General features: G+C 43.0%; 1 protein-coding gene across 4 annotated transcripts in view; it reads right to left on the bottom strand.

Moving 5' to 3' along the window:
- Window positions 1–507: 507 nt before the first annotated feature.
- si:ch211-67e16.4 (uncharacterized) overlaps window positions 508–26,905 on the bottom strand; it is a 73,117-nt gene continuing 46,719 nt past the window's right edge. For 2 of the 4 annotated variants that reach the window (XM_030380711.1, XM_030380707.1), the window contains 4 exons: window positions 23,357–23,547; window positions 23,040–23,126; window positions 15,132–15,213; window positions 508–2,388 (listed from right to left, as the gene is read on the bottom strand). In XM_030380711.1, the coding sequence (XP_030236571.1) occupies window positions 2,087–2,388; window positions 15,132–15,213; window positions 23,040–23,126; window positions 23,357–23,547 (662 nt within the window). In that variant the 3' untranslated portion in view covers window positions 508–2,086. Of the gene's footprint in view, window positions 2,389–15,131; window positions 15,231–23,039; window positions 23,127–23,356; window positions 23,548–26,905 lie in introns of all 4 variants that reach the window. The other 2 variants (XR_003979868.1, XM_030380712.1) reach the window with 2 other exon arrangements.

The raw sequence follows: 26,905 nt of genomic DNA, 5'->3' as shown, positions 1-26,905 counted from the left end.
TTAAATATAGTTTTTTATATTGAAGTTCAATAAATGTTCCTTTTTTTTAATTGAGACTTGTAACATTTGTTATCAGTGTAATTTTTATGATTGAGGGAGCAAAAAAAAAAAAAAAAAAAAAAAAAAAAGTAGTATCGGCTCTAAATATCGGTATCGGCGTATCGGCTAAGGCTGATGAAAAAATATCGGTATCGTATCGGCCCTTAAAAATCCGTATCGGTCGATCCCTAGTTTTAACTACAACTTAAACGATTCATCGTATTATTCAGAACATTAATATTTACCATTCTTTTGAAGCGCTCATGATAAAAAAGAATGATTGAGTGAGGTTGGTTGGGGGTTGGGGGGCAAGCGTCCGCTTACCTATGCCTCTATGTTAAGACCGCCACTGGCTATATATCTATAAACAAATGCAACACCTTGGTTCTTTATTAATCCATTACCCATATTTCTTGCATGGTAATAAATAAAGACCTGATAAAGAATTGTACTCCAACAACCAGAAAGAACAGGGGTAGAAAATGTTTTTTAATTTGAATTGCTTCAGTGAAATCCTAGATCTATCCAGGTTAACAAGGAATCAGGTCTCTCTTGTCCATAATGAGTTAGTGGAGTTTGTTAGAAGTTGTTCAAATTATTATTAGAAAAGTTTAGAATATGAATCAGTCTACCTACAAACAAATTATTGAAATGTTCAAGTCAATCAATTTATTAAGTCCATGTTTACTAGCTAAACTGAGCATTGGGTTGGCCATCTGTCTCCTCGGTGAGTGATCTTCGTGATGACTTGTCTCTCCAACCCTCGTCTCCATGGTAGGTCCGCCCTCATCTTTGGACAAAGCGTGGTATGATTGACATACTGACTGCCCACATATTGTATGCTCCGCTCACTTGGTAGAAACATGGAACATGTACATTATTTAATCCATATAGGAAATCAGAATCACACATTTTTCCTATCTTAGTGAAAATGTATTTTGACGTCATGTCTTGTTTAAAACAACAGACTTTGCCTCCTATGACCAGCTTCTAGGATTCTACATCTTTAATACATTAAATAAGCACAGAATCACAAGAATAAATATAACCGCAAGCGGTGATTAATGGGGTCCGAGCAAAATGAAAAGTCAAGAACAGTAATGGAAGATGTATAAATATGACATAATAATAAAGGAAAGATGTTGATATTCCCCTTAATGCCATACTGTGCCTCTGCTTTCAGGTGACTGGGCTGCAGAGCAATGGCAATATCATGATCAGCTTGTTGATAATTGTCTAATCGGGATTCAAACTATTGATCACCAGTACAAGGCATTATCCCATTGAGCCACTGACAAACCTGAAATGTAGCTTCATTCACATGCTGAAAATGTCTATCGATAAGCATTCAACATCCAGAAAACTCCAAGCAAACATTTCTCAAATGAATTAAGGGCTTTCTTAAAAGCAAATACCTGAAAAATCTATGAGATTCTGTGGAAATAAAAATTTGTTGTCAAGAACTCTAACAGAAGAAATATAATTTTTTTATACAATAACAAAATGGTCATAAAAATGGGCTTACTGCTCCAACTTTATTGGCCAATATTTCTCAAATGGAACTAAGCAAGCTGATAATTTTTGTGAGGCTTGGTTTTAAGATTTTATGTGGCGATTTTGGTGAATTTTGGATTATTTTTGTAGCCGTGAATCTTTTTTTTCATGTTTAGCTTTAATATGAAATTGTGGGAAAAGCATACATTTTTAGGACATAAGAGCTAAAAATGCGTCTGATTCTAGAGATTAATATTCTGAAAGAATTTTGAGTCCAGGTCAATCTGGTGAGGAGAAATAAACCTAAATCCAGATTTTTTTTTACAATAGAGCCACCTTTGGGTGCAGTAACACAAATGTAGGTTTATGGGTAGAGGGGGTTATTGGTAACCATACTTGAAAATTTAAGAGTTTTCGACTTACGGTATAGGCTGCAGTATGACTTTTACAGAATTTGAAAAAAAAGAAAACTTTACAGAAACAATATGGGCCAAGCAGCTTCGCTGCTCGGACCCCTAACTAGTCATGTATAAAACTTTGCCATCCCGACGTTTCAATGGAAGAGGTGGCTGTCCATCAGAGAGCTGAGGTGCTGTGATTGGCCAGAGGGGACGTTTGGCGAGGTTGATGTCACTGCATGCTGGGCACCAGTATTGTCTGGCCCCACAAAGACGGAGGAAGAGGAAGAGATGTAGGCAGGGAAACGGTTGCTAGGCAGCATATTGTTGCAAGGCATCATGTTTCTTGGCATGCTGCTGTTGCTTGGCATCATGTTGTTGTTGCCAGGCATCATATTGCTCTGAAGGAAGCTGGTGGCTTCGCAGGGCAAGGCTCGGATTGAGGGAACAACTCCTCCTGTAGGGCACACAAGGTCACACACATGAACACACGACAGGGATGTCCTCACACACCATAAACACACGACAGGGAGGTCCTCACTAGGGATGGGCATAATTAATCGATGCTCGATAATTGATCGTTAAGAAATGCGTCGATCAATTTATATTGTTATCGATCAAAAGGACGTTGTGTTGCATACTGTGAGTCTTGAAGTATTTAATTGAATATAACCCTGCCGACTGGTGGAAAGTGAATGGAAGAAGGTTCCCCAGGCTGTCAAAGTTAGCGCGACAATACCTCTGCATCCCCGCAACTTCGGTCCCGTCAGAGCGGGTGTTTTCTGCTGCTGGACTGACAGTTACAAGGCTGCGTTCGCGTCTGACCCCCGAGCATGCTTATATTCCTAAACAAAAATATGTAGGCTGGAGTTACTGTATGCTATGGACAGTAGGGACAGTCACCACCGTATGTGAGTCGCTCTATTTTTTCTTAACGTGTTGTCTCTCGCTCCGCTTTTCTTTCGGCTTGGTGCCTCTTGGAGTCGTTACATTTTGCCAAAACTGTGATATTTTAGCAACAAGTTCAGCCTTATATGTGTTCAATAAGGTATTTCTTTTAGATAGACTAGTTCATGCAATTGTTTGTAAATGGGTGGCTCATCTTTTTGTTGCGAGCCTTTTCCGCGCGCCGGCTGCAGCCTATAGGCATTATATGTCTGCCTTTTTTTCAAAACAGTTATACAGTTTAATGCCCACTTTTAGCCTACTGCCTTTGTTTGAATATTGTTATCCGATAAGTTGGCTACTTATTGTAATTGGAATAGGCTACAGATTTAGTCTTGTTGAATCGTTTCCAAACCTAAGAGCCCCTGTAGGCGCATTGTTCGGACTTTACGAGCGCCTCATAGGCCTATAATGCCTGTATTTATTATTTTAAGTTAGTCCAAGTTAACTGTATTGTATTAATGTTGGCCCATACATTATTGTTGGAATAAAGATTTCATTGATAAAAACATGCTGCATTTTGTATTGTCGGGAATTTCAATATAGCCTATAGAAAAAAGTTAATGATTAATCGATAATTGATCGATAACTCTAGCGATGCTCGATCAAGGAAATTTCTTCAAATGCCCATCCCTAGTCCTCACACACCATAAAATCACACTACAGGGAGGTCCTCACACACCATAAAATCACACTACAGGGAGGTCCTCACACACCATAAACACACTACAGGGAGGTCCTCACACACCATAAACACACAACAGGGAGGTCCTCAAACACCATAAACACACGACAGGCAAGTCCACACAAAGCATAAACACTTCCTGGAGGTCCTCACACACAACATAAACACACTACAGGGAGGCACACTACAGGGAGGCACACACACACACACACACACACACACACACACACACACACACACACACACACACACACACACACACACACACACACACACACACACACAGTGTTACCATCTCTACACCATAAACACACTGTATGTTAACATCTATTCTAAACCATCCACACACTACCATCTTTACTGTAACGGTCATAATGGTGGCACATGGGGAGACCAATATTTTCTGAGGTGGTACCCGGTATAAAAAGTTAAAAAGAGAACCACTGATCTAACACTGTGTTATCATCTACACCAGTGATTTTCAAACTGTGGTCCGCCACGGTACTGCAGGTGGTCTGGCGAAAAGCAAACTAAAATATAAAATAATATTTTTCATAATTTTTTTTTTTTTTTATACAAATATGTATATATGAAATACAATTTAAATCAAATTGAAGGTATTGTTTGATTACTAAAATAGGCTAGTGCAAGGATTAGCACGTTCCAGAATAGAAAGTTATTGTTGCAGTTTGCGTCTCCCAGAGCTCTATATATAATATAATATAATTGTATATATAATATCACGGCCAACAGCTCTGTGCGCCCTCCGGATGGCCGTAGCGTGGGGAGCTCTCATAGGGATTGGGCTTCTCGGGGTTTGTTTACCGGCGTTGCTATGGTTTCCGGTCTTGTGCGTTCGAACGGTTTATTAGGTAGGCCCATCTAATAAATCTCTGTCTAATCAATACTTCATTTTGTTTATGTCAGTTGAATTTTGTTACAAGTTTAATGCAAATGAGCACTGTTAGCATTGCAAAAGGCACAAGTTCTTACTTGACTGTTTTCAGTCTGTGTTTTTAGTTTTATGGCACATAATGATGGCATTTTGGCTTAAAAAGCCAAACATATATTTTTTTGTCTAGACCAATTGATTTGAAAATGTACAATTTCCTAATACTACTACTACTACTATACGCACTTCTGATCAGATATTAAGGAGATTTAATACAAACAAACACATTTGTACTTATTTTCTCACCCAATGAGAATCGATAAGAGAATCGATAAGGAATCGGATCGATAAGCAGAATCGGAATCGTGAGATTCTTATCAATTCCCATCCCTAGTAGGAGGTAACTTTGACATTCAGTGCTAAGAACCACAAGATGGATCGGTGGATGGCAAAAGGTTCTCTGAAGAGAAAAGAGGGAGAGGTTACCAACATTGAAGAGATTGATAGTGAGTCGGAGGCATCTACAAGCCAGATTCCTCACAAGGGAACAAAGAAAAGGAGGGGGAAAAGAAAATACTGTGAAAGCTACTTAGAATTAGGATTCACCTACACCGGCCCAAAAGACCAGCCATTGCCCATTTGCGTTTGTTGCTACGAGGCTAATGAGAGCATGAAACCTGCAAATCTTTGCCGGCATCTTGAAACCAAGCATGGGGAATTTAAGTCCAAGCCAGTGGTTTTTTTTTAAAAGCAAGCTCCAGGAATACCGCACAAGCAAGAAGGTAATGCAATCGACATCTACTGGCGGTGCGACTGCTAAAGCAGTGGAAGTCTCGTACCGGTTGTCCCGACTCATTGCGGAAAGAGGCATGCCACATACACTCGGGGAGGAAGTGATGTTGCCAGCAATTAAAGAGAGTGTGATTGTAATGCTGGGTGACAAAGCCATAAAACAAATGGACTTGATTCCGTTGTCAAACAAACACTGCAGCGCAGAAGGGAGGAGGAGAGGAGATGGCCATCAATGTGAACGAACAACTAATATTGCGGATCAAAGCCAGTCGATTTTTTGTTCGTCAGTTAGACGAGTCAACCGATATAGCTAACCATGCCCACCTGCTCGCCTACATAAGGTAGGAACACAACGGAGAAATAGGAGGACTTTCTCTTTTGTAAACCTTTTGCAGACACGCACAACCGCAGAGGCCCTTTTTGACATGTTGAACGGTTTCATCACAGAACATGGAATTTATTGGACAAGATACGTGGGAATAAGCACAGACGGGGCAGCAGCGATGATAGGCCAACACAGCGGCCTTGCTAAATGTGTGCAAGAAGTTGCTCCGCAAGCAAAATCTATCCACTCAGATAGGCCCTCGCAGCCAAAAGAATGGCTCCTGATATCAAAACTATTCTGGATGAAGCAGTGAAAACTGTCAATTTCATCAAGGCCCGTCCACTGAATTCAAGATTTATGCGACGAGATGGGCAGTGAGCACCGACAATTGCTGCTCCATACCGAGGTCCGGTGGCTGTCAAGAGGGAAGGGGCTTGCACGTCATTACGAGTTACAAGATAAGGTGCGACTGTTCCTACTGGAGAGCAAGTTCGACCTCTCTGGCCGATTTAATGATGCAGACTGGCTTGCCTAGTTGGCATATCTGTCTGACATTTTTGAGCAATTGAATGGACTAAATAGGAGTCTAGAGGGGAAGAGCGTTACTCTTTTTCATACTCAAGATAAAGTCGAAGCAACAATCAAGAAGATGGGTTAGACCAAAGATGGGTTAGACCAAACAGCGAACTGGATAAGAAATCCGTTCGCCACCCATGATGATACACCCTGACAAACCTCACCTCCAGAGAGCAAGTCAGCCTGGCCGAACTGTCCTGTGACAGTGCTTTGAAAATGGACTTTTCTGAGGGATGCATGCCTGCTTTTTGGCTGAAAGTTGCCAAGGAATACCCCGAACTTTCCGACAAAGCCCTGAAGCTGCTTGTGCCTTTACCAACCACTAACCTCTGTGACTCAGGATTTTCATCCCTGGTCATGTTGAAGACAAAATATCGGAACAGACTTAATATTCAACCAGATCTCAGATTGAGGCTGTCATCACTGGAACCTGACATACAGAAATTAACGTCTGCAAAGCAACATCAGCCATCTCATTAGCTGAGCATTTGTTTAGGCTAGTTCTTTTGTTTTTAATATAGGCCTATATTTTTGTAAATTAACATTAACAAAATAAATGTGACTTATTTTTATTATTTTCAACCAGGAGTATGCCTACTGTGTTATCGTTACCCGTGCAGGACTCTGCTTCAGGTGCCATAAAGGACTTTTCACATGGGAGCCGTTTGTCATGCCTGCTAATGCATCCTCAATGGAGATGCGAGCGGGCAGAGATGAGGCGCAGCGTCATGTCAAGTGGCATGACGCAGGCGGGCGCACGCCCGTGAAACCAAGATTGCGCCGTATTCCGCTCCCATCCATAATACTCGCAAACGTCCAGTCGCTCAGAAACAAGACCGATGAACTACAAGCAAATTCGAACTATTTACATGAATACAGCAACGCCTGTATTATGGCCTTCAGTGAGACGTGGCTGTCGTCCAGAGACTCCGATGCAGATTTATCGATCAGCGGCTTTGGGGCGCCTGTCAGGCTGGACAGGGACGTCAAATCTACGGGGAAATCTCAGGGTGGTGATGTGTGCGTATACATTAACCAGCGGTGGTGCAGCAACATCACATGCTTTTCACAAAGGGGATGAGGATGAAAATAGAGAGGCAACTAAGGAGGTCAGAGCAGAAATCAAGAGGGGCTAAATTTCAATATAAAAACAAGATAGAGGAGAGGCTGGGAAGTAACAACTTGAAGGCAGCATGGGATGGTGTTAAAATAAAACACAAAACAAGCCAGTCCATAACCCAATGTATAAGAGTGATAGCGAATATCCGAGGCATTGAACACTTTTTTTTCACGTTTTGATATTCAGGACTTTTCAGATGAACATAAGAAATTAACTGAGGGGCAAGCTCTGGTAAAGTCCACGCCATTCTTAAATACACAAGAAGATGTTGGGTCAGTATTTAAGAAAATAAGGTCAATAAAAGTCTGGGTCCAGATGGTATTACTGGGAGATTGTTAAAGTTCTTTTCAGAACAGCTCTGCGGGGTGTTCGCTGATATTCTTGAGATGTCCTTGGAACAGAGAAGGGTCCCAAAGGCGTCCATTATTGTTCCAGTGGCAAAGAGCAACACTACAAAGAGTTTAAATGACTTCAGACCAATGCAGGGTATATGCAGGAATCATAGAGATGAATTTACCACCTTTTACTACCTCCACAATATTTTTTAATACCAGCACGACTTCAAGAGAGAGACCATAGGAGTTGGATTAATCAAGATGTCCCAACGGGACTTGGGCCCTAGTATATAATCAATATGTCACAAAGTAGACATAGACAGAGTGTCAGAGAGAGTGTTTTTGTGTCCAGTGTTGAAGTTAAGTTATAATTACCTTGTTTATATTGTTATCACAGTGTTAAGGTTTTGCATGAAATAGTACCGCGTAGTACTGTGGTACACACAACACTAGCCGCGTTAACATGGACACTTCTGATCCGATTCGATTTCTAATCGGAATAGATTTATTCCTATCATGCAATCAGAATGTACTGTATATAGGCCTATGGCATTTACAAAAGTGGTAAGCTTACGTTTGTATATCTCTCGCACACAACCGTTGTTGGTCTGGACTTTAATTACGATCGATCAAACACCTCAAAGGGCATTATCCCGCTTATACCGGTCACTTGCCAAAGAAAAGGAATTAAGATCATTAATTTATATTTTCATGCGTTTTACAATCCAAATATAAAGTTCAGTGTTTCCCATACATAGACCATTGTGTGGCGCGGCGCCACAGAATCAACATCGAGCGCCAGGAATTGATTGTCATTTTTTTTTTTTTTCAATAACGCGATTTGGAAATCTAAAAATCGTTCCGTCCATTCATCTCTGCATAGCACTCGTTCTCCCTGACACACACACACACACACACACACACACACACACACACACACACACACACACACACACACACACACACACACACACACACACACACACACACACACACACACACACACACACACACACACACACCACCCGTCACCCGTCGCTTAACAACCGGACACGCTGGGGTTGATAAGTTACCGGACTACTGTAACTACTACGGAGTGATAATAACAAAGACGTGAATCAGGCAATAAATCCAATTTCCTTGACAGCGGTAAAGTTCGGTGTGCATTAAAGTAGAGACAGAGTGGACCAATTGCGAACTACTGCAGCTGCTCCAAGTTAAACCCCAAACTAATCGGAATAAGTATTTATAGCGGACTACACCACCTATTCTATTCCGCATAGAATTCTATTCCGAACCGATTGAGGCATATATATATATATGATACTTGTCCATTCCGATTGAGCTGTTCTTCCACATCTATGCGAATCAGATGTGTCCGCATGTAAACGCGGAGTTACATGCACACTCACTGACGGCCGCGTCGCTGTGCCGTCGCTGTGCCGTCGCTGTGCCGCCGCCGCGCCGCCGCCGCGGCCCAGCCTTTATACCCCCCCCCCCCCCCCCCCCCCCCCGCGCACCACACATTGGTCCTTGATCTGTGGGAAGCACTGAAGTTTTTCACATAAATAGGACGGACCTTAGCTACGACTTGGGAGGTATTTTGGTCAGCTGAGCTAGAGAGCTAACGTTACATTTATAATTCGAAATTCGTCCCAGCCTTTATACCACAGATACTATAGGGTCTATAGCATATAACCGCGTTTTCTGATTACAGTTTAATGTAACAGTAAGCTGACAACATTGCTTATTAACACCGCAACTGCAAATTAACCACACGGAGACAACCGTGGCAACCGGTCAAACAAATGTTCTTTTTGCGATCATTCTTTAAAGATCGATTCCTCCATCAGAGGTCCGAAAATTTGCATTTCCCCATTCTTTCAAATTACTTTGAACTAACAGAAGCGAACTCGCGAAGTGGGTATAAGTTTGTTTCAGTGCACGCACCACGTGACATCATTGATATCTCTCAGGTCCTAATCGCAACATAAAAATAAATCCAAGCAAGTTTTAGAAATTTTAGGAGATAGGCCTGAATAACACCAATTGAAAAACTCATAGGCCTTGTTGGAAATGTAATTCCTCGTCATATGACGTTTATTACTTTTTAATACTTTTTAATTGCCTTAATTTGGGCTAATTAAATTTACTACCTTTTAATACCTTTAACAACCCCGCGGAAACCCTGTATAAGGTATAAATGTGACACTGCCGCGATCCCTGTAGCCCTAGTGCTGCTGCTGTTAGCACCGCAAAACAACGATATAGAGAGTAGAGGAACGCGACGCAAAATAGTGCAGCGCGGGACAAATAATTAAAGCTCATTGCAGGGGCGGGTGGGATGATAGAGGTGAATTTGCGGGTGCGGGATGATACACTGCACCCCCGCAAATCAAATATGAGGGTAAAGTAAAACATACAAATTATCATGAAGCCCTCATCAATAAGCAAAACCTACTTTTCCTTCATGGTCGAAGCAGCAGCTGATTCTTTTACCTTTCATTTTTCATTTAGATGTGCTGGTACTGACCTGTAGAGTTTTTATTTTTTTAATATGTGACTTTCGTGTTTCAGTTACTGAGGCCTATTTAATGTTTTGTATGGTTGAAAACATGCAGGCTTACCAATAAATATGTTACCAATACTGGTAGCCTAATGAATTATGTGCGCACTTGTTTTTTCCAAGCCAATGGACAGGCCTTTCCTGAGACAGAAAGTAAACATCCATCCTTGCGGGCATTTGCAGGCGGGAGCGGGATATAATATCAGATGCGGGCGGGAGCGGGACAAAAAATTACAGCCCTTTGAAGGAGCGGGTGGGAGCAGCAGCAGTGGGAGCAGCACTGTACAAGGCGGGAGCGGGAGTGAATTTTGTGTCCCGCGCCGACCTCTAATAGAGAGCTGCTCCCCCTTCGCACAAAGCCGCTGCTGGTTAATGCTCGAAGCGTTGTGTGATTTAATCGCTTTAATGCCGTCCCATGTCACATTGATCGTTTTTTTTGCACAACGAGCAAAAAGCTTCTCGGTCATTTCCCATCACGGGTTTCAGCCAGTCTTTAAATGTCGGGTCGTCAACCCATGTTTGCGAAAACTTGCATTTACCCATTCTCTCATAGAGCTAGAAACTCAGCCGTACAGAACTCTGAGGGGAAAAGGCAGAAAATGTTGCTGGTGTTACACCGAATTCTGCGACCCACCGAAAAGTGTGGCCCCAGGGGGCGCAGTTGCACATTTTCTGCAACATGCACGTGTGCATTATAACAAAAAACATAAATAAAACATAAGATCTCCGGTGGGTCTTTCTTTTCTTGATACTAACAGTAATTATAAACAGCATTTCACACAGTAGCCTATAATATGAAAGGCTCAAAGGTAAATCAGCGGAATTTTACCATGACTGTAGCTTTTTATGGGTAAAGAAGCAACGGTGAAGGACTGTACTAAACGCCCTATCCATTGTATGCGTCTGTAAAATGCTAATCAAATCAATCAAATGTATTTGGGTGGGTGAGGCCCTGGACCCAAGGCAATTTGCATACAGGACTAAAAGAGGGGTGGAGGATGCCCAGATTACACTTCTAAAACCCCTGTACAGTCATCTAGATGCTCCGGGCACACACGCCAGGCTTTGGTTTTTAGATTTTTCTTCTGCTTTTAATACTATCCAGCCACATGTTTTAGTCAGTAAACTACTATCAGAATTTAATATTGAGAGCAATCTTGTGAGCTGGAATATGGATTTCTTAACTAACAGAACACAACGAGTAAAGGTAAATGGTTGTCTCTCGGAAAGGTGCGTCTCTTCCACTGGCTCTCCCCAGGGTTGTGTACTTTCCCCTCTACTGTATATCATCTACACTAATGACTGTAGAAGTCAGCGACGGCGACTAAGAGTCCCTCTTTCTAAGTCCAATAGGACAAAGAACTCTTTTATCCCTAGCGCAATTCGTTTGCTTAATTTGCATAATTCTTTGCACATACCTGTAAATGCATCTGATGACTAGCTAAGTATGACCGTTTTTTAACTTATATTAGGCTGTGTCTATCTCTTTGTCGTGTGTCCTTGTGTATATTGTGTTTTTTAAGTGTACCTGACTGCAAGACAAGTTTCCCTTTTTGGGGCAATAAAGTTAAACTGAACTGAACTGAAACTGTCGTTCCGTGCTCGTCGAACGCATGCACGCACACGTGGAAACCGTTCGGATAGGGGGGGAATCAAAATAAAATGTGAAACAGAATTTGAAACAGCACATTGTATTTTCTCCATCTATTATTAAAATATTTACAGTGAAAATTAGTAGAAATGTGAATATTTGTTTGGCATATATGTTGACTTAAGGTGTGTGCCCCAAACATTTCTGGTTGTTCCCCTAAAATGTTCAGTTGAAGGCCACAGTGCTCCTACTGAAAAATGTTAGTCTGGAGCCCTGCTGTGTGTTACCATCTACATCATCAACACAGTGTGTTATCTACATTCTACACCATCAACATACTGTGCGTTACCATCGACACAATGTGTTTTACCATCGAAACACTGTGTGTTACCATCGACATACTGGGCCATATTTTAAGGGTCTAAAACGGAAGTGGCTTTGTGGGCGCATCTTAGGGCTGCAACTAACGATTTTAATAATCGATTAATCGGCCGATCATTTTTTCGATTAATCGATGAATCGGATAAAAAAAAGAAACCTTTGTAATTGCCGCATCTTTATTAAAAAACTGAACATCACTTAAAATTCACAGGGCAAACTGTGTTAAAACACCTGGTTATTGCTCCAATGTCCCGTAATATATTAAATGATAAAAAAAAAACGAAACTGGGATAACACAAAAAAAACATACAAGGTATGATAACATTTATATATTATATAAGGGATGGCCATGGTTAACCGGTTAACCGAAAAGATCTTTAACCGATAAATATTAACGGTTAAAAAGAAAATAAATCATCTTAATTTCCCTCAGATGACAGATCGTTAATTTTTATTGAAATTGATACCATTTGAGACTCCTTAACTCCAAGTCTTTATTGATACCACTATTGATGCTTTACTATTATTTTGTTGAAATAGAACTTGTATTATTGCTTTAATTGCAGATAAGATGATCATAGCTCAAGATAGGACGTTAAACAACGTCATAATTCCATCGTTACTATCTATTTTATATTGCTGGGAAAATATGTTTTCGCCAAAATCTCAAATCTCTTTTTTTTGTGTTGCATTTGAGCACATGAATTATATTACTGAGCCGACCTGAACACATCACATTTGACACCGTTTGCTACATTTTCTTTTTAAAGCTAACTAGCTCTATACTAGAGCCCGACCGATATAGAATTTTTAAGGCCGATACCGATACGAATATTTTGTGATTTAAAAAACCGATATGCCGATATATCGGCCGATATATATATATATTAGGGCTGTCAGTTAAACGCGTTATTAATGGCGTTAACGCAAACCAATTTTAACGACGTTAATCTTTTTATCGCGCGATTAACGCAAATTCATATTTGAATTTTTTTTTTTTTTTTTTTTTTCTCAAAAACAAAAGCAGTAGCCTGACTGCTATGTTCAAGGCAGTATGTTTGTATGTTCATCGTTTAATTGCACTATAGGCTTTTTTTTGCATCTTCCTGCTTTGATCAGTATATGCCAATGTTGAAATCAATAAAAAAACATTTGCACAAGGCAAGCCGATGCACTTCTCCATGTCGATAAGAGCATTAAAATGAGAACAATTAATGGGACAAAGAAATCAAGGGATATTTAGCATAGAAAAAGATTTGCGATTAATCGCGATTAATCACGATTAAATATTTTAAGCGCTTGACAGCCCTAATATATATTAAAAAAAAATCCAGAAACGCGCAACAAAACAAACACATTTCCCTAACATTGGTTATTTGTAGTTATCCTTTAAATCCTTTTTCACTCTCAGCTAACACGTAACAACAGCAAAACTGGACATGGTAGTCATGAATAAAGTCATGCTTATCGACTTTAGAGAATTGATGGGGATGTTCTTTTAATTGTTATTCAAGCAATGTATGTCTCATGACATTTGCCAACTTACCATGAACAACACCGATGATCACCGTCATTCACTCTGCCTAACTCTGGCTGAATCACCGGGTTTGGGCGTTAGAGCGCCCTCTGCTGGAGGGCGCTCGGTTTTTTTTTTTTTAATATTCATTTATCTGCCATTATAAATGCCGATACCGAATAGTTTGAAAAATGCCTAATATCGGCTGATAATATCGGCCTGCCGATATATCGGTCGGGCTCTACTCTATATCCTGCCGATTTTAACATGGATTTAAACACTTTTTTTTGTGTGTTTAAATCCATTTTTAACTGACGGGACTTTCTACACTGTCCGGTTGTGTGATTACTACCGCTGTTTTGAATGACTGTTGATGCACGTGGCGCCGACTCCGAGCCCGTCTGCACACCGTCTGCAGCAGCTGACAGATTTTTTGGTGGGACTAGACGGTTCCTGAGTTGAAGAAGTTTTTTTAACCCAAAGACAGTGATGGTACAACACTTTTATGTAGGCCTCCAGTCCAGGGTAAAGATATGACCAAAAGACAAGCTGTGTTAGCTCACACTAAAGCTCGCTGTGGGCGCAACCTGTCGGCGGCTGGCTGTAAACAGTGTCACGCCTACGAGTGACGTATTAATCGCGCGACTCAACGAATCGATGACCAAATACGTTGCCAACACTTTTAGTAATAGATTTTTATCGATTCGTTGTTGCAGCCCTACCCGCATTCATTAATTTTTTTCACTTGCAGTAAAACTATATGTTTTCTCCCGATAAAAGTACAACTTATTACCACTCTATCAGCTGTTCTTTCCCAAATAATTTAACCAACTTTATCAATTACCCTAAAACGAGATTTTGTTTTGGAAGGCTGGGAAATACTTTGCTCGAGTTTATTGTTGTTATTATTATTATTTTAACACATGGCATAGCCTACTACAGTGTTCATTCATGCAGCCCCTATGGAAAAAAAATGTTTCCACAATCCACATGTATTTCTATGTCATATGTTCATATGTATGTTTCAAACATATGGACAATCTTTGACATCATAATATTTAAATTAGGCTAATTGTGGCATGTTTGTGCTGTGTATTGCCTAAGTGTGTGTAAGCTTATGTTACAGTTCCGACCTGCCTAGGCACGTCAAAATAGCAACACCAACTGCGCTATCCGCTAGGGCACTTTAACCAGGATTTTTTCCGTCAGTTGCGCAACTGCTTTATCGATTTGTAAGATAGCACCATGTATCATTTGCGCCGGAAAACGCCTCTGCTTTTTGCAGACATGCCTCTCAGGGCGCAAGTTAAGTGGCACGAGCTTTGCGCCGGGTGCAAACTAGCAGCGATACATGCGTCGGTGTAGAAAGTCAAATGCACTTGGTGCAAGATAGGGCCCACTATGTGTTACCATCTACACCATCAAAACACTGTGTTATTGTCCTGAAGGTGGTGGTTCAGAGTGCTGGTGTCTTACCAGAGGGCCGGCCCGGGTGTTGCTGAGGGTGGCGGCTGCGGACGTTCTGCTGGGAGAACCCAGGAGCGGCATCCCCTAGAGCCTGGGGACGGTAAAGCACTGAGTACTATTAGTACTGAGTTACAGGATACTAATAGTAAAGGAGAACTACTAGTACTGAGTGACAGGATACTACTAGTACAGCAGTACCACTAGTACTATAGTACTGAGATACAGGTTACTACCAGAGATGGAAATTAACTTTTTTGCCCACCAGCCACTGTGGCAGGTAGATTTAAAAATCTACCAGCCATTCATCTTTTTTACCAGCCACTTTTTATACGCTATATATTTTTTTAATATATGCGTACATTTTAAACAATATAATGCTAACAATAGATAAGAAAAGTGTTTTTCATACACATCAGTTGGTGTTACAATGACAAGTTTGGGGATAATTCATCTATACAAAGTATTTTCATTAAAAAACAAATTGACATATTAACAATAAAACAACATGCATGGCTACACCATCATAAGTCGGAAGGATCATTTGTTTTTTTATAATGTGACTGCATACAAATGTGTCCACAGACATGGTAACTAACGTATGATAGTAAGCATAATTGGCCCTTAACACTAATATTCAGAAAAAAACACTGCCTCAAAAGGCTATTGGCTTAAGCAATACAAGTAGAGGCATATACTTGAACTTTATACTTTTAAACGTTGCAAACGTGCAAACTATATTTATGTGGCATTCAGTCCAATGCTGAAAATATATCTGTGGCATTCAGTAGGCCAATGCTGTGGTAAAGTGTGTAAAGTATGACCAAGTGTTTCTTTCTGTTCAATAGATAGAACTTTATCAATCCCCTCTAGGAGAAATTTGTTAATGTTTGTCCCTATAAAACAATAATGGTAAAATAATAAATACAAAACACGACGGTAACTGTGTAAGTCAAGCCGTCCAATCCGAAGGCTCTACCTAACCACTCCCTCTACTCACTTCCACCAATGCAAAGCGAACAGAACTGAGTAGGGGAGGGCGTAGCCTAACTAGTTTGTGAACGACCCAGAGAAACGTAACGCAAATTCAATTCAACATGTATGAGGCTTTAATAAAATCCCGGACGATTTTGAAATTCCGCCACACATTTTTTAAAAGTGTCTCAAAAAGAGGGCATGTCCGGGCAAAAGAGGACGTCTGGTTACCCTACGTATGGGAAACCGATTTGATCCCTACCTGTAACACTGTTAAATAGCGGCCCAAATTGGTAATTTCTCTGCTTGAGAAATGCGAAGTGTGGCGTGTGAATGGGTTGAATTTTGTGTGTCTCACGCCGAATGCGTGAGACTTGAGAGCCCTGTTACTGATACATTATCCCGGATTCCGACAGTCGCAATACAGCAAAAGAGGCGTAGAAGAAGAAGGGGGCCGGATGTTGACGGTAATGGTTGTGGAACTGTGCAGCGCCGTATAACGAATGTATTAAATATGCAAATTTGATCGGACCTGATTGGAAAGTCTACCCGACACAGTGGCGGGTGAAGTGACACAATTCACCCGCCACCATACAAATCCACCCGCAAATGGCGTGTGGCGGGTGTTAATTTCCATCCCTGGTTACTACTAGTACAGGAGTACTACAAGTACTAAAGTAGTGAGGTCCAGGAGTTCTACTAGAACTATAGTATTGAGTTAAAGGAGTACTGAGTTACAGGAGTAGTATAAGCACAGGAGTACTACTAGTACTATAGTATTGAGTTACAGGAGTACTGAGTTACAGGAATTCTACCGGTAAAGTAGTACTCTGTTCCAGTAGCAGTATTACTAGCAGTACGGTAGTACTCTGTTACAGTAGTAGTATTACTACCAGAACGGTAGTACTGTTCGAGCAGTAGTAATACTACAAGGACAGTAGTACTCTGTTACAGTATCAGTATTACTACCAATACAGTAGTACTTTGTTACAGTAGTAGTAATACTACCATTGAGTCAACAGCGTGTATGGTGGACCAGACAGTCAGTACGTTTACATGCACAGCTTAATCCGATTAAGGCCATAGTTCGACTATGCTCCTCAATGGGACAACTGCAATTGTCAGAGTATCCATGGCGGTGAGAAAATCGATTCATTGGCCGGAGCATTTCTTACCCCGGTACGATAGGTGGCACTATGCCCATTTCAACTAGTGGTAATAAAGCCACCGGTTGACCTCTTTACGTCACTAGCAACAACAAACTCAGCCGGCCGCAGCATTCGATAGATGTTTTCAGTAGACAGCCGTCAGTTCACTTCGGGTAATTTCAGAGACGCTCCATTGTTCCGACCTCTCGTCGTATGCGGACTCCTCGGGCAGCGGAGCAGCGGGAGGAGTCAAGCTGGAGGAGTCCACTTATGACCGAGAGGAAGGAACAATGGAGCGTCTGAGAAATGGACCCGAAGTGAACTGACAGCTGTCCCCGCATACGGCAACAATCCATTTCAGTCATTCAGCCACTGTTCCCACCATCCACTCTGATTATCGGCGACTCCATCACTAGACATTTGCGCTTCTTCAACGTTATCACGCGTTGTATGCCAGGCGCCTTGGTTACTGATGTCCTGGCTGAGCTCCGTGATATGCTACCAACTCTCCCATCCACAATTCGGAGGATTATCGTCCATGTCGGGTCAGATGACTCTGCCCGTTGTCAGTCAGAGCTCACAAAAACTGACTTCAGTGTTCTCATTAGCTACCTTAAGCAGTGTGATAAATCTGTATTTGTCTCGGGTCCAATTCCTACCATTGGATGCGGGAACGAGCGTTTCAGTAGACTTTTGAGCCTTAACACTTGGCTTCGGGACACCTGCGGGGAAACCAACGTGGGCTTTATTGAAAATTTCGATGTTTTCTGGAACAGACAATCACTCTACTTGAGGGATGGATTACACCCAAACGCGAAAGGCTCACGCCTACTGGCTGCAAATATCCACTATACCATGACATGCATAGACACATCCAGATGCAGTCGCCATGCACAGAAATGACTTCCTGCCTCTGACTTCCGCTCCTCTCCTGTGGAAACTACGATCCCCCTGCAGCTTACAGCATCTAGCGCCCTCTGCTGGCCCATTCCGGCATTGACAACAAATAGAAAAATACCCAAGACTAGGCAAAGTGGAAAATATGGAGTGCATCGCCGCGTATTAAGGAGCTTGCAGAGACTTCTACCCTCAGCTCTGTCTCCTATCACCATGGAGCTGTTTAATGCACAATCCCTCACAAATAAATCCCTCCTCATAAATGACCATATTATAGAGAAAAGGCTTGACTTCATGTGCCTAACTGAAACCTGGCATAAACCAGCGGACTACTACGTGCTCAATGAAGCATGCCCACCTGGATACAACTACATGGAGAAAGCCCGCAGCTCTGGTCGTGGTGGTGGACTGGCCATCATACACCGGGCGGAACTAAAACTATCTCCTCTGCAAATGCCTGACCTTTCCTCTATGGAATGTCTGGCCTTCAAATGCAAACATCCATACCCCATGACAGTGCTTCTCATTTACCGTCCTCCAAAGCCAAACTCATCGTTTATACCAGAGATAAGTGATCTGCTGACCTCACTCTGCAGTATCTCAACAAACATTGTCATTGTTGGTGATCTTAATATCCATGTCGACAACCCCTCCTGTCTGTTTGCAGCAGATTTCCTGAATGTGCTTGAGTGTCTTGGCCTGCAGCAGCATGTTGAGGTCCCTACTCACACCAAGGGGCACACTCTGGATCTGCTCATTACTGACACTGCCCTAATAAATAACATACAGGTCTACGATCTTGGTGTATCTGACCACAAGGTGTCTCAATGGCCTTTACTTTTATGCTGCCAACCACTACACTTAGGCGTCAAATGTCTTTTCGCAACTGGAAAAAAATTGACGCAGCCACTATGAGCATGGATCTCCAGCTCATCACCTGCCCAGCATCTGCCTCAGCGGATGAATTAGTGGAGATCTATAATACCTCACTGAGCAGTGTTTTTGATCTCCATGCCCCGGTCAAATCACGTATTGTTAATTTCTCACGGTCTGCTCCATGGTTCACTCATGAACTGAGGAAAATGAAAACAGCTGGGCGTGTCTTGGAACGGCGATGCAGGCACTCTGGGCTCACAGTCCATAAGCTGGCCTTCCGTGAGCATCAAAAGCCATACTCAAATTCCCTTAAAGATGCTCGCTCACAGTTCTACTCCAGCCTAATAAATGAAAACCCTGGAAACTCTAAACAGCTTTTTTCCACCATAAAGCATCTCCTGAAACCACAACCATCCTCCTCAACTGAAGCTACAGAAGAGCAATGTAACAGCTTCATCGACTTTTTTAGATCAAAGGTCGACAGCATTCGCTCTGAGATGTCCAGCTCTCCATCTCTGCTTCCCTCTGACGCCAACACCCTATCTGCAAGTGTGTTGTCTCCCCTGCATCTTGCTGAGGTTCAGGAGAGCCATGTTGAGGAAATCATCAGGAAAATGAAACCCTGTACCTGTACCCTGGACCCCATTCCCACTGCTCTGCTCAAGTCACACATCCCCACTCTCAGTCCTCTCATCACCAAAATTGTCAACCTTTCCCTTCAGTCAGGCTGTGTCTCGCCGGCTCTCAAGGTCGCTGTCATCCGTCCCCTTCTCAAGAAGCCCACCCTGGACCCGGAGGTCCTAGCCAACTACCGGCCTATCTCCAACCTTGCCTTCCTGTCCAAAGTGCTAGAGAAGGTAGTTGCTTCTCAACTTCAGGACCACCTCAAACACAACAACCTGTTTGAAAAATTCCAGTCAGGATTCCGTTTAGCCCACAGCACTGAAACCGCCTTGCTCAGGGTGACGAATGACCTGCTGATGACAGCCGATGCAGGATCACCCGCACTCCTCATCCTCCTGGATCTGACTGCTGCATTCGACACAGTGGATCACACAACCCTCCTAGAGCGCCTCCACACCACCATTGGACTGTCAGGCTCTGCACTCAAGTGGTTCCAGTCATATCTATCTGGCAGAACTGAGTATGTCTCACTGGGAAGATGCAATTCCAGACAGCTCCCTGTCTCCTGTGGTGTTCCACAAGGGTCTGTCCTCGGCCCCATCCTCTTCATTATCTACATGCTCCCCCTCGGCTGTGTTGTCAGCAGACATGGGATGTCCTTCCACTGCTATGCCGATGACACACAGCTGTACATCAAAACTGCCCCAAACCCCTCTGCTGCCATGTCATGTCTCACTGCCTGTCTTGGGGAGATAAAGGCATGGATGAGAAACAACTTTCTCCAGCTAAACAGCAGCAAAACCGAGGCCCTTCTTGTTGGCACTCCACACCAAGTTCAGTCATCCTCCATAACTCATCTCACTTTCGACAGTCAGGTCATACCCCTCTCCACCACAGTAACAAATCTAGGAGTTAGGTTTGACCCTCACCTCACCTTCAACGATCATATAAAGCATCTGTGCAAAATATCCTTCTACCATCTCAAAAACATCGCCAAGCTCCGCCCCACTTTAACCCTGCCAGATGCTGAGAAGCTCGTCCACGCCTTCATCTCCTCAAGACTGGACTACTGCAATTCACTGTTCACTGGGATCACTGGCAGGAACATCCAAAAGCTGCAGTACATCCAGAACAGCGCTGCCAGGATCCTGATGAGAGTCAGGAAATACAACCATATAACCCCCATTTTACACTCACTGCACTGGCTCCCTGTCTCATCCCGCGTCAACTACAAAGTCCTCCTACTCACCTACCAATGCATAAACGGTCATGCCCCCCCTTACCTGCAAGAACTCATCACTCCCCAAACATCAACCCGCCCCCTCAGATCCAATAACAGTCTGTCCCTGCAGATCCCAAACAACAGGCTACGCACCATGGGCGACCGGGCCTTCGCCGCTGCAGCCCCTCGACTGTGGAACAGCCTCCCGGACCACTTAAGGGCAACACAAACACTAGCCTGTTTTAAGACTGGCCTAAAAACCTTTTTATTCATAAAGGCATTTCCTACTTTTTAAAAATTGTATACTAGCACTCTGAGATTCTGCTAGAATGAAGAGTGCTCAACAAATAAAATGAATTATTATTATTATTATTATTATTTCTCCTCTATGTCGCGTTTCAATATGGACTTCAGAGAGTCAAAGCCAATGTTCCTTTACCCCAATTCCTTCTCCACCATGGCCGAGATAACCCTCACTACGAGTCTTTACTAGTTGCTGAAGTACCAGAGAGTCTGAGAACTTGACGCAGTCTTTAAGATTCATAATATCAGAGAATATCCCCATCAGTTCGGCCGCGGCGCAATGAATGAATAAATATTGTAAAAAAACATTTATTTTGACAGATGTGCCCGAAGTTACTACTTTACAGCCTCGTTGATGACCAACGTTTAGAAACGTATGTACTTTTATTTCAGCCTTGGGTGAAATCGAAGTGTTACACCTTTCCTGCTGTCGGCTCCCAGACTGTAGTCGAGGAGCACAGGAGAGACCTTCCCTTCAGGGCCGATGTTCTCTCGGGGGTAACACCCTTCACTTTGACCGGCAGTGGGTCTGCTTATAGGTCGGAAGGAAGTGGCCACCGATTATTGACAGGCTGGGTACTTCATCCGTAGTTCCACTAACTTAACAGTACACGTTTGCACAGACACAAACTGACTCGTTCATTCACTAAACTGACACCCGCAACCGCTCGCTCTCCTTGCTTGTCCACTCACTCGCTGAGGTCACTCACACACACACTGCCATTCTCGCGCACACACATACGCTACTCACGTAACAGAAGCGTAGCGTGTACTGAATAAATGTTGATGATGATACACTTCTTATAGGGGGTAACTACATTGGCACGACACCGGCTTCCTCCATCTTCTTCGCCACCTTTTTAAATAAATTGCCGTCTCTCGTTTTCCGACGGCGACAACATGACTATCATCTCCTTATACTTCCGGATCACGGCCCGCGGGAAAAATCTTGAACATGCACGCTTAATTCGACCAAGAATCGAATAATCTAGGTGTGTTAATTCGACTATGAGTAACTCGATTCGATAGTCTGACTAAGGTGTAAACATGCATCTTAATAATCCAATCATAGTTGGACTAAGCCAATAATTCGATTTTCTTGAGTGTCTGAGTAGAGAAGTTCTAGTAGGAGACCATAGAGTCAACATTGTGTATGCTGGACCAGACAGTGTCTGAGTGGAGACGTTCCAGTAGACCACACATTCAACAGTGTATCAACAGTCCAAACCTTCTGCCCCGTCTACCATGGTAGAAGGTGTAGGACTAGTGAGTCTCCTGCTCTGGTTCGTCCGGAGCGCTGAGCAGCAGTATCAGCTGCTTTACTGGTTTTTCATGGCTTTATGCCAAGATCTCTTCTTCACTCACCTCTTCAATTTGGCCTATTCTGTTTAGTCTGTAGCAATTTATCTTTTCATATTGTCAAGCAGTAGTCTACTAAGAATACTAGTATTGCTGTTGTAGTAGTAAAAGTTATACGAGCTATAGTATTTGTGACAGTGGTCGTAATAGTAACCTCTGCCTTGTTAATATGGCAACCGATTTATGATTGCATCAATGGAGAATGTAAAAAATCGTCACTAGTACTAATAGTTGTAGTTGTAGTAGTAGTAGTAGCAGTAATATTAGCAATAGTAGTAGTAGCAGCAGTAGTACCACTAGTAGAAGTAGTAGTACTAGCAGCAGCAGCAGTACTAGTGGTAGCCTTATCAGTAGTAGCAGCAGTAGCAGCAGCAGCAGCAGCAGCAGCATCAGCAGCAGCAGCAGCAGCAGTACCACTAGTAGAAGTAGTAGTAGTAGCAGCATCAGTAGTACTAGCATCAGTAGTAGCAGCATCAGTAGCATGAATAGTAGCAGCAATAGTAGAAGTAAAAGTACCTGTGCCTGGTTGAGGCCAGCTTGTAGTTTTCTCTTGGCTCTCCATCGGGCAACTCTCAGTCTGGTCTTCTCTCTTCGCTCTCTCACCTGGAGACAAACACAGACCCCTGCACTTTTACCTGGGACACGGACACGGACACACAAAATCTCACTGGGAGACAAACACAGACACCTGCACTTTTACCTGCGACAACACACAAACCAACACCTGTGCTCCAACCTGGAGATAATATTTCAGGACGTGAAAGAATTTCTCATATGCAACATTATACAAACTTAATATGATATGAAACAGCAGGCCTTTGAGATGTTCTCACCAGGTCGGCCAGCAGTGGCTGGGGCAGGCTCTTCTCCCGCTCACGGCGGCGGTCGATGCTGCGGCGCTGCAGCTCGTTCCTGCGCAGTTTGTACTCTTCATAGAGTCTGAGGTCTTTAGGCCAGGGCCGCACTGCCTGGCGCGGAGGAACGTGGGCAAGCAGTACTGGCAGGGAGGAGCCGGCAACACTGTCTGGAGAGACAGAAAGTTGTCATAATTGACACAGGAAGTAATCCAACAACAGAGGAAAGACTTGACCTCACCACAGGTTTATGGGTACAATGTTCCACTGGCCACTCGATTGGCCAGTTTTAACCGAGTGGTACCGCCAGTACTGTTACTGGGTAACTGAAGTGGAAGCAACGTGGTTACATGTTTAAAGGCTGAATCCAACCATAAAGTCAACAAAAGGGTTAGGGATCTTATCTATCAACCAAGCTAAACGCAAAGCTGAGCTTATTTCGCCACAGCTTGCAACTTTCAGTTAGAGTTCTGGGGCCGTATTCACAAAGGATCGTAGGGCTAAAAGTAGGTCCTAACTGGCGAATTTAGGAAAATTCGCCTAAAAATAATGGGTGTGTCACTCTTAAATTTAGGACTCCTAACTTTTTTCACTAAGAGCAATTCACAAAGTATTTTAGGCCTAAAAGTAGCACCTAAGTCTAGAAGAGCTTAAAAGTCCTCAAGAGGAATCCTAACTCAGTAAGACCTATTCACAAAGAATCGTAAAATGGCTGGCAATTGCAGGTATGCCCGGTGTGGTCGGTGCTTTTGACGGGACGCACATAAAAAAAATCGTGCCATCAAAAGATGAGGACGTGTTCGTCTTCGAAATGTTGTGGAGAGAGGAATTGGGCAGATGAAACGTCGGTTTCGTGTCCTCCACGGCGAAATACGCCTCACCCCAGAGACGGCAAGCACAGTCATCACTGTATGTGCCATTCTACACAACCTCTGCAAGCGGAGAAACATTCCACAGCCAGACGATGATGATGATGACGATGATGAAGAGGACGATGACCACGATGATGATGATAGCGATCACCATGACAATGAATTTGGCCGTGTGGAACCGAGTGGACTGGCATTTAGGGATCACTTTGTGAATACACATTTTAGGTAAACACCTTGGCACAACACTTGAACGTGCAAGCTACAACGTCATTATCGTAGTCTACACAAACTTGTCATCACCCGTGTATTCTGCTAACTGCACGAAAACTACTTAATAGGAATTCATTTCTAGCCTAGGCTATTTCCTGGTTTTTCGGTGATTTAGTGGGCTCATCTGAACAACCAATCACCGCACTGACCGCCTCTAAACTCGTGCACGAGAATCAACGTAATCCATAGCAACAGCGCGTCACTCTTAGTTCACTCTTAGTGATTCATCCTTAGTAAGAGTAGGACTCAGCGTCTTTGTGAATAACTTTTACGTAAAGAAAAAACTCCTACGTAAAATGTTTTAGCGCGAGTTAAGGCCTATTTAGGGTCGTTTTAGACGCAGAGACGTAAGCACGTAATTTACACAAGGGACTTGTTTTAGACAAGTTTTGATTTACGGTTCCCGTAAGGTTCCTTAAGGACTGCGCGTGTTGCAAGGGGATTCTCCGCCAGAACAGTAGGGGGAGCAACGAACGAATCTGTGGGCGTGGAAGTGGAGATCGCTGCCTTGTTTATATTTATAATCATAGCCGCGGAAACGTATTCTCAGCAGGGGGTGCTGGAAAAAAAACCTCAGCCTGGACTAAACTCGCAACTCGCTACATTGATAAAAAAGATATATAGCAGCTCAATTACACCAGTGCATGCGCGCACAGTCGAAAATCGATCGTTGTGTTTACACCATGGTTCACATCCAGCTGCTCACAGAACAAGTTTAGCGCGCCACCGCTCCCCTCACACTTTTTCATATAACTTTTTTTCAGCACTAGGTCATATCAGCATTAAATAAATGCTGCGTCTCAAAATGCCTTGGACAGCAGCGACGATGACCCGCTTTGCCACGGGCCGAAACATTGCGGAGCGACCACAGCCAGAGCGAACACAGCGGGGCAGAGGAGTGTCAGGAATAGTCTTTTGTGTACACATCAGTACGGCCTATTTGCACTACTGTTTAGTGGCAATGCAGTGTTTTATTCTATGCCTTTTAATTTTCGTATATTATTTCAATGAATACAATTTATTTATTTATAAAAACAAGATCTGGTCTTCAAATCTTTTTTCCAAACATAGGTCGGGTTTGTGTTTATATTCGGAACAATACGGTACAGCGGGCGCCCACATGACGTTAAGCATTTCCTGGTGCATAATGTGACGCTTCATAACCTAAAATCCCGTTTCTCCCCGTTGACACAACACATAACCGGCGTTTTCAGAAATCTCCACTTTGGCCGGAGTTTTTAGAAATAATCGTTTTCTGTGATAAGACAGGGCCTCAGACAGGGGGTGCGGCAGCACCCCCAGCACCCCTACTTCCCGCGGTACTGTTTATAATTATCATAATTCGTTCTTGTGTTTTCTTCTTCTCCTTCTTCAAAATTCTTCATTCGCTTCTGTCACGGCCTTTTAAAAATGGCGCTATTATGCTGTAAAACCGGAAATGTGAGACCCCTGAAAGGATGTGGTTAGCTGGCCAATCACAGTCTTTGCGAGCTGCGTAGGGCCGTAGTGTTTTAGTCGCATAGTCAGGAATTTGGGCCGACGCACTTAAGCACGTAAGGGGGGATATTTTACCGCGCAAGGGGGGGTTATGTATCTTACGTGCTTACGCGTTACGTCTAAAACTGAGCATATATCGGCCTTTAGGAGCACTCCTAGTGGTAAGATAAAATGCTTTGTGAATACGGCCCCTGTTCCATTAACGTCATTTAAGGGACTCTCCGCTAAGTAACCATTGGAATATATCCGACCAAACTAACCTGGGGTCTCATTTATAAAACTGTGCGTGGGATCGTTACTAAAAATGTGCGTACGCCCAGAAGCCAAGTTTTGCGTGCTCCAAAAAATATTCGGATTTATAAAACACTGCGTACGCACACCTGTACGCAATCTTTGCTTTATAAATCACATACTGACTACAATTGTGCGCAGCTGAATCAGCTTCACGTTCCGCCCTCTACACGCCCCTTTTTAACCATAAATGGTCAATGCAAATGACCTCATGAATGCGGTCTGCATATAAAACAGACTCAGATGCCGGTATTATGTCTTGTTGGAAACAATGGTAGAAGTACTGAGAAAATCAAAAAAGCGAAATTTCACGGAGGTTGAAGTGGAGACACTTGTGGGTGAGATGGAGGCCCGAAAGGTAGTTTTGTTCGGCGGTCACGGGATTGGGATCGCCAACAACAAAAAGCAGAGTGAGTGGCAACATGTTGCTGCAGCAGTGAACTCTGTCAGTAGCACGGAGCGCACTGTCCCAGAATTAAAAAAAAGAAGTGGTCTGACATATACATATTTTTATCTAGCCTACCAATAAATCGTTATGGTCCCTAAATACCCTCTCCCTCCGAATCCTGCCATTTGCATGGTCCGCCAGAAGTGCCAT

The sequence above is a fragment of the Gadus morhua genome, chromosome 16, assembly GCF_902167405.1.
Source record: "Gadus morhua chromosome 16, gadMor3.0, whole genome shotgun sequence".
In the NCBI taxonomy this organism is placed as follows: domain Eukaryota; kingdom Metazoa; phylum Chordata; class Actinopteri; order Gadiformes; family Gadidae; genus Gadus; species Gadus morhua.
The sequence above is the reverse complement of the archived record's forward strand: the minus strand, read 5'-3'. Positions and strand labels throughout refer to the sequence as shown.